Source organism: Boleophthalmus pectinirostris, unplaced genomic scaffold (assembly GCF_026225935.1).
Source record: "Boleophthalmus pectinirostris isolate CB_2022bp ecotype Guang Dong unplaced genomic scaffold, ASM2622593v1 HiC_scaffold_6, whole genome shotgun sequence".
Taxonomy (NCBI): Eukaryota; Metazoa; Chordata; class Actinopteri; order Gobiiformes; family Gobiidae; genus Boleophthalmus; species Boleophthalmus pectinirostris.
The window spans coordinates 1,809,834-1,826,769 of NW_026571447.1; the positions used below are offsets into that span (position 1 = coordinate 1,809,834).

The 16,936-nt window shown below is 39.7% G+C and overlaps 1 protein-coding gene across 1 annotated transcript; it reads right to left on the reverse strand.

Moving 5' to 3' along the window:
- Positions 1-5,987: 5,987 nt before the first annotated feature.
- On the reverse strand, positions 5,988-12,081 carry LOC110170474 (uncharacterized). Its single transcript, XM_020936131.2, has 5 exons — positions 11,930-12,081; positions 11,675-11,823; positions 9,419-9,641; positions 7,789-7,916; positions 5,988-7,181 (listed from the first exon to the last, which is right to left on the reverse strand). Exons 1-5 carry the CDS (start codon positions 11,970-11,972, stop codon positions 7,020-7,022), a joined length of 705 nt encoding a protein of 234 aa, XP_020791790.2. The 5' UTR covers positions 11,973-12,081; the 3' UTR covers positions 5,988-7,019.
- Positions 12,082-16,936: the final 4,855 nt, after the last annotated feature.

Sequence of the window (16,936 nt, forward strand, 5' to 3'; positions counted from 1 at the left end):
ATGGCATGGGGTGACACTGTTAGATTTAGTCACATGGGTTCAGGAGGATTCATATGTGAGCTGAGAGGTGATTGGTTGAGAGGGAAAGAGAGCAGGCTGTGATTGGCTGGCAGTGACAGACAGGTGATGGAGGGAAGGACCAGAATGCAAGGTCATACCCCCGGAGGAGCCCTGGTTTTGGCTCAGAAGGAGCGACTTTTCTGTTAATTGGTGTTTTTCTCCCACAGTCTTTTGTTACTATACAAGGCTCCATCTTCGAAGTCAAAGCCCCCTTCAAGAACGGAGGAAACCAGACGGTAACTCTAGATAAATGTATGGACTTTGACCTGAAGATTCTTTCTGAGGTGAAGTGAAAAAGTCTATGTCAACTCACCTGTGCTCCTCGTGCTGTTATAACTAACACTGACATGTGTCTGTATGTGAACAGAACAATAATGAAGATGAAGAACGCATCCATTACAAGTGTAAACCATGTGACCTGCCAACCGACCCGCCAACCGACCCGCCAACCGACCCGCCAACCGACCGCAAAGGCCTGTTCATAGGCATAGGCATAGGTGGTAAGTATGAACACACAAACACATCTACAGGTTAAGTGTCTCTGCTAACCATCAAATACCAAATATGAAATGAGCATGGGCTGTTTCTGAGGTTGCACCCGCTAGAGTTGGCAGCAGGTTTGATTGACAGAGTTAAGTCGTCACAATGTGATGAAGTCAATGTGTAAATGTCTTTGTATTTCAAACTTCATTTTAATATTAAAGATGTTCAAGAGACTCAATGCCAGTTCGGATACCACAATGGTTCTTAAACACACCCTTCATACAACTGAATGTCATTCTCAAGACTAAAGGCCAATTTACGGTCCAGCGTCAAATCGTCTGCTTCGACGCGTACCCCCTACGCAGGGCCTCTGCGTCGACCGACGTGCACGTCCGAAATTTTCTAACTACGCACCAAAACGACGCAGATGATAAGAGCTGTGATTGGTCCTGTACCACCGCTCTCTAGACATTTCCTGTCGGCTTTTCTTTCAGTATACATTGAGAAATAATGTGTTTAATGCAGCTTTGCGCATATGTGTTTTACAGAAACGAAACTTAAAACTGCATGGCTAACACTTACATAAACTAAGCGCTCATAAAACAGCTCGCTCCTGGTACGCGGTCAGCTTCTCTTGGACTTAAAAAGGACACGACTCAGTGGAATATGAGTGTTCTTTCTGTGAGTCATATTGTACTAATGGTGAGTCTGTTCTGTGCTTTTGTCGCGTTAGAGATGGTTCATGTTAAACTTTTACAGAGATTATACGTCTGCGGGTCATACACACAGACGGTATATATGAATGGACAGATATCGTCTCCCCCTAGCGTTTTGGCAGTGAATTACTTTGCGGTGCACAGACCTTGACGCAGATCCATAAATCAAAAACGACGGCGGCAGTGCGCGTTGAGTCGACGCAGAACACAGAAGTATAAGCTGAAGTATACTTCTGCCTTAAGTGTGCCTGTCCTTTTCACCGGAAAGCAGGAAGGGGGGTTACTTGGCAACAAAACGCACTAGCTGTCAATCAAACATGTTGCTAACACTAGCAGGAGCGACCTCAGGGAACGAAGGCGTCTGATTGGTCCGTTATTTATGTTCATATCTTGATTTAGGGCCAAAATAATGAAATGAAAAATTCTAGATCATATAGAGCAGATGAATATGAACATTTAAGACCAAAATGAGGAGGTTCACAGCAGCAGGTACAGAGAGAGGAGCCACAACATCTCAATGGAAGTCAATGGGAGTCAGAATGAGCCGGAAGAGCTGCCTGGCGCACTTCCTGTTTGGAACGCGGTGGCTAGCGTGTTAGCTCTGTCCATTTATATATACGGGCTACGGTTTAATCAGAACTAGTGTAATAAAAAATAATTTTATGTTGAAAATGACAATCATTTTAAAAGCTCTTTATAGACATTATTATTTTTGGGGATCAGAATCTGTATTGAGTCTATTCTTTAGTGCTGAGTTTGAAATTTTTGTATTTATATTTTTTAACATTGCCATGGTCTTGTACAGCTAATCAGTACTATTCTTCCATTCAGATTCTTTGTAGGAAAAGTTAAAATTTGTCCTATAATTATTTTCAGTACAGATTCCTGCTTTTAGTATCTGCTAGTATCTTGGTATTAATATCAATTTTTTAAAACCCTAATTTACTGCAGTAAACTCAAAACAAACCAATAATGAGCTGTGTTTGAATGGAGATGGCTATTGATTAATCAATAGAGTCTTAGTCGATCAAAATGTGTATTTGTTGACTAATCATTTGATTTTGATTCTGCTGGTTTCTATGGGACAGCAGCAGACTGGAGAAGTGAGTGTGCTGAAGAATTATATTTGTTGGTATTTATATGTAAAAAGGCAGATTAAACTCATAATGTAGTGGTGATATGTCTGGAAAATCAGCTTAAGCCAATTTAGTTAGGTTTTATGCATAATTGATTTTACTGCACTTTCTACCATGTTTTAACATTGTTACCTTATCAAAAGTCTGCCAGAAGAGGTTTTAGACGCCATCTATGCCTGTTTGAGTATTTTAGCCAACTCTCCTGGGCCCTCCTTGCAGTTAGCTATAAGATATTGTGCAAGGCTCCGCCCACAAGCCTACCTCACCTGTGATCCCACACGACAAAGCAAACGGCAAACTCACAGGATTCTGCCCCTCCCTCCTTTAACAGAGCAAAGACAAAACGCTCCAACACACACATTTAATCTGTCTTTATATAAATACATTGTTTTCCTAGTCCTTTTTTCATTGGCTTCGGCCCTAATTCACATCGTATTGAGAAAACACCGCCCCTCTCTCTGTAACTGCTGCTCTTTCATCGTAGTAACCCTCTCCACATGATCCTGGAGTTTATATTGGGCTATTTTCTCCCTAAATCAATTCCTATTCCTAATATGGAACTGGCTCCAAATACGCCCGTATAACTGCCAGCCTCATGAGCTTCATTTGACTGGAGCTGAACGCTGTGAGTGACGTGTCTCTCCCATAGGCCACTTCTTTATACAGTCTGTGGTCAGATACATAGAGAATCATTTTGAGAGCTTTTGCCACGCCCTCTCTTTAGTCCACTAGTTGATGGGCAGGACATGTCTTTTGTTGACAAAATATTTAATGTTGTTTCATTCTTTTTTTTCAGTTGTCCTCGTCTGCCTGTTGCCAGTCGTTGTCATTGTGTGTCTCAAGGTGAAGTCCATGCGGTACAAAGGTGTGGAGCAGGACAACGATGATGACTCCAGGCCCACTGCACACGATGACACTTGTGTTTGATGAAATTGCCTTGAATGATTTGACAAACTACTGAATAGTTTTAAAACAATCTTGAAGCGACGTTAAGGACCAATCATGCCTTTCAGTTCCAATGCTAGTGCTTTAAGTATCTGCCGTTACCAACTGATAGGAGTGAAGGGAGTGAAACTTGCATTTAGTTCCTTAAAACAGTAATCATGTAAGACAAAACATCCAGATGTATCTGTTTGACATCAACAACACATCACCCTGGTTTTAGCTTCCCTTCCCTGGCTGCCTGTATGTTTTAGAGCTGATTTTAAGATTTTACTGATTACTTTTTTTGTTGCTCATTTGTTCCAAGTTACATCTCAGGCTGTTCCCTGGTTACTATTATTTTATTCTAGATATTAATTTATTTATTTTCTGGCTGCTTCATTGTCTCAGTTTGTACACTTCCTCACTGCCAGGCATGAAAATCTCTCACCTTTCATCCATTGAAATGTATAACAGCAATATGGCGAGTGTCAGTAAATATCCCGCCTGTTCCACTGCCAAGAGACAATCAAATGCCGAACTGAACAAGTGGCGTTCCAATCATGTTGCAGCTTCATGCTCTGATATTCTTCTCGTGCCATTAGTGAAGTACTGCATGTGCGCAGTCTAAATAACCTGTGACAAAAGTGCCTTTTAAAGCTTTATTTTTATACAAAGCAGCTAACTTTTCAAGCCATTGTAATCAAGTTTTCGCTGTAATTTCAACAGTATGGTTTTCATGGCCGTCAGTGATGGGAGAGTGTGTATACTGATGAAACACATTACACTGAGAGAGGTCCTGGTCTTATTTACACAAAACAGATGCCTGAGAGTGCAGGGACTTTATATAGAATGACATGTGGCAATTCAGCAAAAGGGCCACGGAGACGTGTGGTCCACGCAAAAAAAAAGGAAACATTGTTTTGATCTTTGTTCACATTTGTGTTTGTATGTCCTTGTGCAAATTTCAATTCAGTATTTTTTCAGAACCTGTGCTTGGCTTATTGCATCCACTCAACTCATTTGGCTACTGTGAAATTGGCAAAGGGAAACTTTGATTCTAAATCAAACATTAATGGCAATGGTGGAAAAAATGTACTAGGTTATTTTTTTTGCCCCCAAAAAACAAAACAAAAAATCTTTGCTGCTGACAAGTTAAGGAGCAGGTAAATCACTGTAAATAAAGACATGGCGAAGGGCCTATTAGTATCGCAAAGTGATGCTACTAGTGGCCGAAAAGTGAAATGGTGCGACGTAAATCGCCCATAGTGACCAGAGCTTTCCGAAAATGCGTAGTTTGTTGGCCAAAAAAGTGGAAAATTTTTCTGTCTGCCAGTCAGAGGCAACCATGTCATATTTTGTATGGTGTTGCCATAGCGATGACATAAACTCCCCGTGTTATTCCATTGGTAAAATTGTCAAATCGCACAAACTTCCGCCAATTTCACTCATTTTAATTGTGGGTTCACGACCCAGCCCTGAACTGACTGTTGCAAGTAAAGTGGGTGCAATACTGCCCCCTAGAAAATTTGTATGGAAAAATATGGTTTTATTTGTCATAGATTTACAAAATTTGGTATCCACATTTGTGACATGGTCATTAAAAACTCAGGGTTAGGGTTAAGCTTAGGGTTAGTAGGGTTAGTGCAATCATTTCTGCTTGTGGCTATATTTATTATTATCGTTGTTGTCTGTATGTATATATGTATATATTTGTGTGTGTGTGAAGATGTGTCACATATTTGACTATCATATTTTTAATGTGATTATACTGCCTTATTTCAATAAAATAAGATGAAAGAAAGTCTGTTCCCTGACAGTGTATTCTCATAAGGGAGCTGCAGGGGGAGCTCTATTGCTGATAGTTAAATACATACATAACTTTTTCAAATGTTCACAGTTGAAAAACATTTCCCTGTACTCTTATAAAATAATTCTAGTTCACCTAAATACTCTGACTGCAGAGAAACTAAAAACACCACACCACTGTCTATAGGTGCACTGTACCAAACTCTGGACAGTCCACTTTAGTTATGTTTAAACATTCATGAGTTACAATATAGTTCTAGAGTATACATTCTGAACAGTGGTTGTGTTTTTCTCAAATTATAAAAGGAAAAGCAACAAAAACTGCAGCTATTTTCAATCTTTACACTTGAAATGAGCATATTCAAGTGGAACTAGGCACCAAATTAACTTTTTTTTAAAAGTGTTTGAATAACATTTTCTACTGTTCATAGTCCCTTTTTGGCAACTGAGTTCAAACCAGGTGTGTGCTTTCTTCTGTGACCTCTGCACTTTCATCATTACATCCAGATGTTTCTGATACATACACCTGTTCTGCTGGGCCCCCCCTCACCCCCTTCCCCTTTAGTCCTCTAGGTGCTGCCCAGTTTAGCAGCTCGATTTAAAATGTCGATGTGAGAGGAGTTTAGGCATTTAGTCGCACTTGACGTACAAGTACAGTGCAGAATCAGATCACACTGTAATGTACATCAAATCATTTGGGTCTTATTCAACAGGTGTCAGTGAATCTGGCTGAGGCGATAACCGGAGCAAAGCCAAAGGGACTTCAGTAGTAGTAGCAGCAGATTTCATTGTTAAAGATAGTAGTAGTCAAGAAGTCGTCTTTTATTTCAGCTGGAGCCTATGTGTATAAATAAGTCTAATGTCAAATCAAAAATGTTTATTAGAACAAACAGTAATCACAATTCTCAAATCATTTCAAAAACTCTTAAAGTTTTTAAACTTTTTATGTGAGAAGTAGAAGTACACACAGTGACATTGGTCTAGTTTTCAGCATCTAGCAGCAAAATTTACTTTTAAAGGCAAAAGTCTAACGAAATGAACTATTTAAAAACATATTACAGTAAGATGAAAATTTCAGTGACCAATTGCCGCGAGTTCCTATTGTAGAAAATGTCTGGGACAGTTAAATTACCTTCTGTATCACTGCTTTGTTCCTGTTTCAGACAGTCAACAGATTTCACTTTGTAGCCATGGTAACAGCAGATTAAACAACTTGGAGCTGTGTGTTCTGCAGGTTAAACCCTCCACTAAGCATCGTTCATGGGTTCAACTTTTTTTGTTTTTTTTCCAAAAGTATGAAAACGTCAACACCTGCATATATTCATACATACATGTACATCTGAGTAGACTAGTTGTGCTTTGTTTCCTCTGAGGTGACATTTTAAAGACCTCTGTCCAAAGCCTTCCACAACAAGATCAGTTCCATGAAAATAAAGCTGCCTTATATCATCTGGAGTAAAGGTGCATTGTGTGATTTGTTGAAGTTAAACAAATTAAAGTTAAAAGGTGTATAGCTGCCACAAATAAAACATTAAACATTAAATAAAAACTTAAATTCAAGAGAATACACATGAAAATAAAGAAGCACGGATTACAATGAAGAAAAGTTCAGCTCCCCAGAACAGGGAGTGAGCTCAATGTTACCTAAATTTATCCTTAAAACATTTTAGAACCTTTAAGTAAAATAGAAACCTATTAATATTCTTAACACCAACGACACAGATTTGACACTGATTCAGTAAAAGAATCCAAAGTAAAAGTAGGACATTTTCATGGAGGTTTGCAGAGCATGTTGTTGTAGTGATCAGTGGTCTGTTGTTATATTTTTGTATATCCAGCGTGGAACCATGCAGATGGTACAAATCAAAAGCTCTCATTTCCAAACATTGTGGATTTAAACGGTGATGAATTTTGAGCTGCACATTTTTGAATTTGGCGGGAAAGTGAAGTTTGTGAAAATGAGTTTGTGTTTTTCCAGAGGAGGGGACAGGTCCGGGTACAAAGGGTGCTCTATGCTCTTCTTTGGGTTGTACCACTGGTTTTTCTTCAGGCAGAACTGTGGACAGACACAACACGTCAATAAGGGACAGGTGTATTTAATGTATTTAAAAACTGACCTATTCTGCAAAACGGACTTTTCAGGGCTTTTAACCATGTTATAGATGGTTCCTTCTCATTGACCTTTTGAATTTGTCTTTGGAGTGATTCGTGCATGTTTGATTTTTAATAACATTTTATTTACACCTACATGAACTCACTGTGGCTTTGATTCAGTTGGCAAAAGCATAGAAATCAATATTAAAACTAAGTATTGAAAGTAGATACTAATTTTTTGCAGGTATTGATACAAAAAGTTCCATTGACAGAACAGAAATGAGCCTTTCCTGGAAAGTTTTAGAATGATCTTGAGCTGTATCAGAACAAGTATAAGAGCACATAGACTTCTTTATACAGACTATGTTGATGACTGAGGGATTACACAGATATAAGGCCACATGCTGATAGAAAAGAAATGATTACAATTCCATTTATTGTTAAAAATCACATTCTATTGTCTAAATAAAGAGTGTTATTATCATCGATATTGAGTAAAGTTTTAACTTATAGTATCGTGGACAACACTATAGTCTGTGTCTCTGGCGTGAAGGTGTAAAAATACTCACTAAAGTCAGAGCTAAACCCAGAACCGTGAACAGGAGCAGACTGGCTACCAGGACCAGCAGCTGTGAGGGGCTCCCAGTGGGCACAGGGACCACAGGAGGCCCACGTGTAGGCTCTTCTGTGGGGCAGCCTGGAACAGAGGGGGAAACACTGACTTAATGTGCGGTGTGAGCAGTTTTGAACATTTGTTGGGATGATACATGTTTTTACAGCAAACAAGAAGCAACTGGTGAAGAAAAGTTGGGAAAAAAAAAAAAAAAAAACGTGGATAAATACAGGAAGTTTACAGGAATTTTATAGTGTTTTTGAAGGCAGTGCTTTAAATCAAGGAACAAGACACTGGGGATGAGGTGTGTTAAGTGTCTTGCCCCAGGACACAACAACAGCATTCACCGATCACACCTGACACACAGGGAGAGCAGCATCTGAAGCAGGTTAGCTAAGTACATTTATATATACAGGCTATGCCCACACTACTCTCACACTGCAGGTGCAAGTTTCTGTTTCAGTGGAAAGTTGAATTTTTTGTCATGTGAACTCACAAGAAACCCAAATGGTTTTCAATACTGCTTTTGTTATTTGTGTATTTAGAAACAATGAATGTCTAAGTTTGTTTCTGATCATGTTTTTGTCTGATAAAGGACGCACCAAATATAAGACTCACTTAGAACCAAGGCCATAACAAGAGGCTGCTACAACCTCCAGAGTCACGCACACTCTGTCTGAGCACTTTGACAGGGCTGGAACAGCAGGGCCTGAATTTGACTAAAGAAATTCTTGTTGGTCTAAAGACATGTGCTTCAGATCGATTGGGCGATTAAAAAAGGGACGTGGGAAAAGCTCTCAGAACTCTTTTCTGTATCTGAGTATCTGACACAAACTGCACTCACAAGACCACACCTGCAGGGGGAGCACATGCAAATACTACTATTTATGCAGCAAAAAGGATTAGGAAATAGTGTATTTACATATACACAGATTAAACCTGTGAATCACAACTTTAATCTTGTTTACATCTGACTACCAAAATCTACCATCTTTTCAGCTCACTCTCTCATTTCTCCCACACAAGTCCTGATCATCCAAATGAAACAAGTCGATACACACATCACACTTTTGGTTAAGACTCCATCTGCGATTAATGGATTAAACAGCCAGAGGACTGGAGCCGTAGTAACAGCGTCCTGAGCATCTGGTGTGTGCATGTTCAGTTTGGGTTTGTATCTGCATAAAGTCAAATGAGTCCGTGTTTTGAAAAAAAAAAAAAGTTTTCCAAGTAAAAGCCTGAGGTTCATGGAACCTCAAAGGTGGTGTCAACACAACAGTAGTGATTCGCTCTGAACATATTATGAGCTAGTACTGAGGATAGTACCTTACACTGAGCTGTACTCCTGCTCCTCACATTAGAACACGATCATGTACTTAAATGTACTTATGGACTCGCTGTTCTACTTCTCATGATACAAACTGTAAACTACAGCTGACAGCCTGATGTGATGTACAGTAGTTTCATTAGAGAAATGCACGGGGGGACTGACTCTAGAAGCAGGCAAAGGGAGAAAGTCTCAGAACATAAAGTGAAACTATAGAAGCATAATACCTCCTCTTTAAGTTTAAATGTAGAGTATTTACCTGTGACACTGAGGCGGACACGTCCCTCTCTGTTCTGTTCGCCCACAGGTGCAGCCAGGTAACACTGGTACACTGCCTGGTCTGAGCAGGTCACTGTGGGCAGCTGCAGGTTCAGAGTCCCCTCCTCCAGAGAAATCCTCGTGTCTGCGTCCACGTACCACCTCATCTGACCAGTAGGGAAATCTCTGGACACCAGCCCGCTCAGACGAGGGACTCCTGTCTCCTGCACAAACAGCATATAGAGAGGTCAGATCCACTGTCCCACAGGCTCGAGGTGCGATTCCTGCAGTCTTAGATGAATATGGTCACTGCGTCCTTGAGCAAGACACTTTTAGGTAGAAAAGCACTTCACAGAACAAAGTTCACAAGTCGAACCAAGCATCAGGATGCAGGAGACTCTGGTTCTTTCCTGGTTTCGACTCAGTTCAGTGCGGGTTTAAACCTGGTGGGGTCTGATATCCCCGACTTCCTTGATTGGAGGAAATCAGGGATCACAGGGGTAACAAAACGAATCATGGCATCTTTCACAAGAAACATTTAAAACACTCATTTAAAACTTTGAAACATGTGATTCAAATCAACCGCTGTGATTGGGCAGCAACGGACTGGTCCCAGACTCTCCTGCACAGTCAGGCTGCTCTGTAGTCACCATATTTAGTCTGAATAAATGTTCACACTTGAAATAAAACAGAGCTGCTCAAAGCCCCTGGGATTAACTATTAATATTATTACTTTTAATATCACCATGACTCAGTTTCCTCTTTCACTTTCACTTGTCGGCTTTGAGTCATGAACAGTCAAATAACCAATGTGAACTTTTGAATGCAAAATCGTGTGGTTTGCATCATCATCATCATCATCATCATCATCATATTCTTCTTATTATTAGTTTGTCACAAGCCAGAACCTCTGCAGTGACAGGAGGAGAATGGATAACCACTCTGCCACAGTAGCACAGGGAGAATATGCAAACTCCACACAGAGATCAGAATTTTAAAAAGCCTAGAGAACATTTGTGGATTTCCCTTTTGGATGTTTTTAGTAAAGCCCCTGAAAACCAATACTTCACTTTTTCCCCCATGTGGCCGTGTGACATCAGTGTGTGTGCTCTACATTAGTGTGGAAGTCACAGTTGTGCGTCAGTGCGGCTTTCTCTATTGTCTATTATAAGACAGTTTAATAGAGGCTTTCAGCTCACAATCACGCCATGTATTCAACAGCAGCAGAGCATTAACACGCACAAAACACTGCAGTAGATACAGTCAACAGTGAGCAGCTCGTTCACACCTGTGCACCGCGCAGAAAAAAGAGAAATATAAAGAAAATTCTGAAAAGTGGTCTATTTTAGTGAGGAAAAAATGCCCAAAAACTAGAATTACAGGAGGCAAGAAGACTGCACTCTTTATGTTCTGTAAATTATAGCATCAAATGTCACGCCTCTTAAATTACAAGCTATTCGTTTCTACAACAATGAAACGGGACTGAACCAGGACTGAACCAGGACTGAACCAGGACTGAACCAGGACTGAACCAGGACTGAACCAGGACTGAACCAGGACTGAACCAGGACTGAACCAGGACTGAACCAGGACTGAAAGAGGGAAGAACCAGGGCAAAACTAGAAATGAACTAGGACTAAGCCAGGACTGAAGCAGGACTAAAGCAGGACTAAACCAGGACTAAACCAGGACTAAACCAGGACTAAACCAGGACTAAACCAGGACTGAACCAGAACTGAACCAGAACTGAACCAGAACTGAACCAGAACTGAACCAGGACTAAACCAGAACTGAACCAGGATTAAACCAGGACTGAACAAGAAAAAGAAAGAACTGAACCAGGTCTGAACCAGGATTAAACCAGGACTAAACCAGAACTGAACAAGGACTAAATCAGGACTGAACCAGGATTAAACCAGGACTGAACCAAGAAAAAAAAAAGAACTAAACCAGGGAAAAACTAGAACTGAACTAGGTCTAAGACAGGACTGAATCAGGACTAAACCACTAGTCCTTAAATCAAGCCAGAACTAGGACTAGAGACAAGAGAAACTAAAAGTCTGGATGTCACAAAACCACTTCACACTTCACTCTCAACTCAGCTTTAAAGAGTGGAGTTAAAAATTACACAAAGTTAATAAAGTTAAAACATTACACACGGCCTCCAGGCTGAGCTGCACGTGTGTTCCAGTCTGTTCTTTGTCCTCTCCCTTGAGCAAACCCCGTCTTAAGACACAGCACCACATCAAATACAAACCTTGTACCAACGAACCGCCCGGTACGACACGTTTGTCTTGGGCTGAGCAGTGCAGGGCAAAGACACGTTTTGGTCCACAGATGCTTGGATTTGCAGACTTATTCCAGAAAAAGGTGGGGACGCTAGAGTCACTGGGGTTAAGGTCAAACCTGTAAAGACAAAAACACACACAAAGTTTCAATTAGCGATTAGAAAGTACTTTAAATCCAAACTAAAGCGCACACACAGACCAGGACTAGTCTATATTCTACTTACACACAATAACCAGGGTTTGGATCATGCCGTCTGCTGGATGCATGGCAGATTTCAGTAGCCTCCGCGTGTTCAGTAGTAGAAAGGACGATTCTGAATATGTGGAATCGAAACTAAACAAAGTGCCTTATGACTGAGGGGTGGCGCACGCGGGTTTTTTTTTTTTTTTTTTACCGGGGACAGTCCCAGTCCTGAGCTGTCTTTGTTTCTCATCAGATTTATCTAAACAACTGACAGCTTTATACAAGAAATATTTCAGGTGTTCCAATTTTTGAACAGTTTGATCCCTACCAATAAGAAAGAGAAGCATGTTGAGGTAAATTTACGGAAAACACAAAGAAAATGTGACTTTAGTGACTATTCACTCGTTTCCTCGTCTATTTATCTAACTATTTAATTATTTATCTATCTAACTAATCTATCTTATTTTATCTCATTTTGTTTGACACAGAATATCACTCGTTTTTATCTTTCCTCGCGTTGTCTTTAAGTTCTTCCGGGTGCGTTCTCTCTCACGTGACTCATTCATTACGCCAAACAAAACTGATCCATGCGCACTTCACGTTTCTCTCCGTAGTTTGTTTTGCTTATTCGACACTCAAAGCGATCGATTCAAAAAAATTATTACATTCTTTAAAAAAAGACCGAATTTTGCACCAGATGTTTATGAGGAACCAGTCATCTGCTCCAAGGAAACATTTCAGTCCTGGCTTTTTCACATTTCACTCTTCCCATCACGTTTTGAGTTCGTCTCCACCGTAACTGCGTAATCATGGATTTTCACCGGTTTCTGCCGACTTTGTTGTTGTTGTTTACGGGTAGGTATAAATCTGTTCTTACACGTTTTAAAAGTTTTAGGTTATTATTTTCTCCTTTTTGACTCGTATGTTTGGTTGTCGATGCAGATTTGGCGTCGTATGTTCAGGCTCTGTCGTCTTGTCCTTTACTGTTTAGATGATGCAAGGGAATGCTGTCATATATAAGCATACAAAATATAATATGTGTTTACTGTTAACATTTTTCACAAATCTTTTGAGTTACTGTCATGTTCATCTTAGTTTGAAGTAGATAAAAAAGTCCTGCTTACAAGAAAACGTCTCTTTGGCTCAGATGTGCCCTCTTTATTCATTATCCTGTTATTTATCTCTTAATTAATTTGCAAACGAGTGACATAATGATAGTAATGAGAGTGAAACTACACCCTGGAATTCCCTGGAATTACCAGCAGAACCAAAACAATCAGGGCTGGGGAATTCCCAAGTAGTTCAGCGTTAGTTTTAATATCGGTTCCTTATATTACCGCTTGATGCCTCATGACCTAGTGGTGAGAGTCAAATTACACTGTAATGATGTCATACTCTCACCAGGGGGAAAGACAGCTTCTGTTTTGATTTCAATGCATTTTACCTTGAAATCTCTAAAAGGTAAATTCATAAATGTTGACCCTGATCATTTCTATGAGGGACTAGAGCCAAGAACTCACTTACACCAACTCATTAGAACATTATTAATCTGAGCTGTCAGCATCTTTATTAAATATGATTGACCTATAGAATGATGTGTTGTCATCTGAAACCCAGCAACCCCGACCATACTGGAGCTCATCTCTGATAGAAACAAGTGTAAACCCCAAATGAAATCTGCAGGGACTGCCCAAGTGTGTGAACAGGCCGAAACTTTACTGTCAGCCCAATATTAATGTCATTACTATTAAGTAATGACATTAATATAAGTTTTACCCTGGTTTTGCACTATTATTACAACAGTCAAATAAAGTTACACCTGAGGCATGACTTTTAAGAGTCTGGAACTTCCCAAGTGTATGGTAACTAGTAATTTACAAATACAAGTGCTGCACTAAATAAATAAATAAACCGTGTTAGGAAACACAGCGGATCATAACCCTTTCATTTTCTCCATTGTCCAACACTTGTCTGCACAAACTCTCACTCAAACATCAGTGTACTTCAACCAGACATGGAGGTCTTGCCTAAGGACACGACAACAGTTAGTTTTAGAGCCTCTTCTTTTCCCCGGTGGCACCTGGTATTCTGTCCCATCCAAGTACTAACCAGGTCCAGCTGGGCCACATGTCATGTCTTCATATCCATCAATCCTGATTCAGGTGAATATACACTTTACTGTCCCCACAGGGAAATGTGTCCTCTGCATTTGACCCGTCCTTCAGTGTCTCTGGGTTAAACCCTTCAGGAGCAGTGGGACACATCTCCAGATCTTGAGCTGGTCTTGGTCAGGACTATCTTAGCTGGATCATTTGACCTGTTGTGCATGTTTTGGGTTGATGGGGGAGAACAGTGCCCAGAGGAAACCCACTCAAGACACAAACACACAATAAGAAGATATTTTCTTTGTCACTAGGAAGGACTCAACACTTAACCTTAGATAACTCTTAAAGCTTTACCTGTTGTCAGATCTTTAGAGCCCAGTCTAGAGGAGTCTACACTCATTTGCATATTTCATATTTAAATGTTTCTGTTTAACTTGGTCGATAAATATTCATCAACTACAGTTTGTTTTGGTGAATAATGATGTGATTTCCAGATATGGGATTTGATATGGACAAGAATTTATGAACCTTCAGAACAATAGTTTAATTAATTAATTATTTATTCATGAATTAACTTAGATAATTGATTGTACTGGATTGGTAATATTTCTCAACATTTGTTAAGTGGTGCCCTGAAACTCTGCTTTTAGTCTAAGCCAAAGCCTCACAAAGGCCACCTGAGTCCTGCTGTAACTTCGAACTCTTAATTCCAGTCTTTTATATCATTTACCCCCTTTAATATTACTACAAACGGAACAGATGTAGTACCTGTTTACTTTAAGCCACCCTCTGCTGGGAAATGCTCCTGTCCAAATGATCTCTCTTTCTAAATGACACAGTCTATTTTTTCTTTCAGCTTTTTCTGGTGCGGAGTCAAAAGAGACAACTGAAGACTTCGACTGCTGTGATCTTCCGAAAAAAGTCCTTGTAAACCGCCACCACGAAAACGAATTCACCATCGGAACCAAGGTAACAGGGCTGCAACTAGCAATTTATTAAGAAAAGTACAAAAATGCAGGATACACTGTGTTATAAAACCAAATCCCTCTGCCTATGTCATCAACAGAAAATCCAGAGACAATTAACTCAAAAGGAATTAAATTATCACTCTACTTCTGATCTATGTTCTAATGTAGTGTCCTCATCACACACACACCTGGAGTTGTGCTTGTTTCATACACACATGTTTAACACACAAACCCTGCACACTGACAGTTCTTCTCTCAAACTGAAAACTCTCTGTTCCACCTGGTGATGTCATGTGGAAGTGCTCCACTGTGTTTTTAAACTCAGTAGAATTAGTTGGATAATTCCATCTTCCATCTGCAATTGGCAATCTCTATTGAGGAGCTGTTAACATGGAAACTACCACTTCATGACATCACACGGTGGAACAGAGCAGTTTGAGCTATGGAGATGTAGACAGACTAATAAAGAGTTACTCAAACATGTGTGAATGAAACTAAATACAACTCCAGCTTACAGCAAAAAGCAACGCATTACAGTAATTTGTTACTTTTATAACGCGTTTCTCCCAACACTGTAAATACATTTTAAAAATATATAGTTTCATCCATAGACTGTTTAAAGAAGTGAGTGTGAAGGGAGTGTGACGTCTCCCACAGTGTTTAGCTCCAGCCAAATGAAGCTCATTGAGGCCAGAGTTATAGGAGCGAGTCTTAAGCAAAGTTCCATATTTGGAATTCTAACTGCGAGTATCATAGCAACCAAAGAGCCAATCCGGAGCGAGGCTGTTGAAGGTCTGGTTTAGCAGGGTAGTGGGTGCCGAGCAGCACTGTCTATCAAACCTGTTGATAGCGATAGCGGACGCAACCTCATGGAAAAAAGGCTCCTGATTGTTATTAATGTTCATATCTTGTCTTATGAACAAAATAGTGAAGTCAAAATCCCAGAATCATGTACAGTGGACTAATAGAAACATTTAAGACTAAAATAACAAGACTGACAGCAGCAGTTACAGAGAGAGGGGCCATAGTTTTTAGTAGAAAGTGAATTGGAGCCAGAGTCAGTGGAGCCGGAAGTGCGCACATGCTCACTTCCTATTTGAAAAGGCAAGGACAGCAGGTTAGCTACATACAATCTATAGTTTCACACTGAATGAGAGGTGTGTCTAAGCTTTTGACTGGCCACATTTCATTCATGATTTCATTTTTCAATATTTCTGTTTATGAATCTGTTTAGCTGTTGCAGCCCTAAACAATTGTCTCATTCTGTACAATTATTATTACAATTAATTAATTATTATAATGTGTTTATTTTGTTTTTCTCATTTAATTTTTTATACAAATATTCAGACTGACCCGCCGTAGGAAGGTAATTAAATCAGATCTTTGCACATTGCACTGTGAAATGATCAAGGCTCTAGATAAAATCACACATGGCTGCTTTTGTTTCTTGTTTTATTTGAAATGGTCGACCCAATGAACCACATTCAATTATTTTTTTCTATTTGCATTGGGAACATGAGGGAACATTCTTCAGATCTGCAAATCTCAACAAGAAAATTACAAAAAGGAACTGTTATTATCTGTAAAAACCATTGAAGAGCCCATATGACACTATTTTCTGATCTTATAATGTCATTTCCTCATCACAAACAGACCTGGAGTTGTGTTTTGTTTCATTCACATGTTTAACACACAAACCTGCACATTTAGGCTGACTTCTTCTCTCAAACAGAAAACGCTTGGTTCCACCTTGTGATGTCATGTGGGAATACAGGAAGCGCTCCACTGTGTTTTTAAGCTTCATACACTTTCACCAGAGGGTCATTCCATGACATTTCATCAAATTTCCAGAAAATCTCACGCATCATGTTTTTTTAAAAATTTGAAAAAAATGACCAGGTGGTCCCTTACTATCATGTACCAACCCTGTGAATTTTTTGTGATTTTCTATCATTACTTTTCAAGTTACAGCTC

Coding starts and splice junctions, on each gene's coding strand:
- LOC110170474 (XM_020936131.2), bottom strand. CDS start 11,972: ATGCATCCAGCAGACGGCATGATCCAAACCCTGGTTATTGTGT. Junction 9,642..11,674: donor GGGCGGTTCGTTGGTACAAG/GTTTGTATTTGA, acceptor CTGTTTGTGCAG/GAGACAGGAGTCCCTCGTCT. Junction 7,182..7,788: donor TGGGTTTAGCTCTGACTTTA/GTGAGTATTTTT, acceptor GTCTGTCCACAG/TTCTGCCTGAAGAAAAACCA.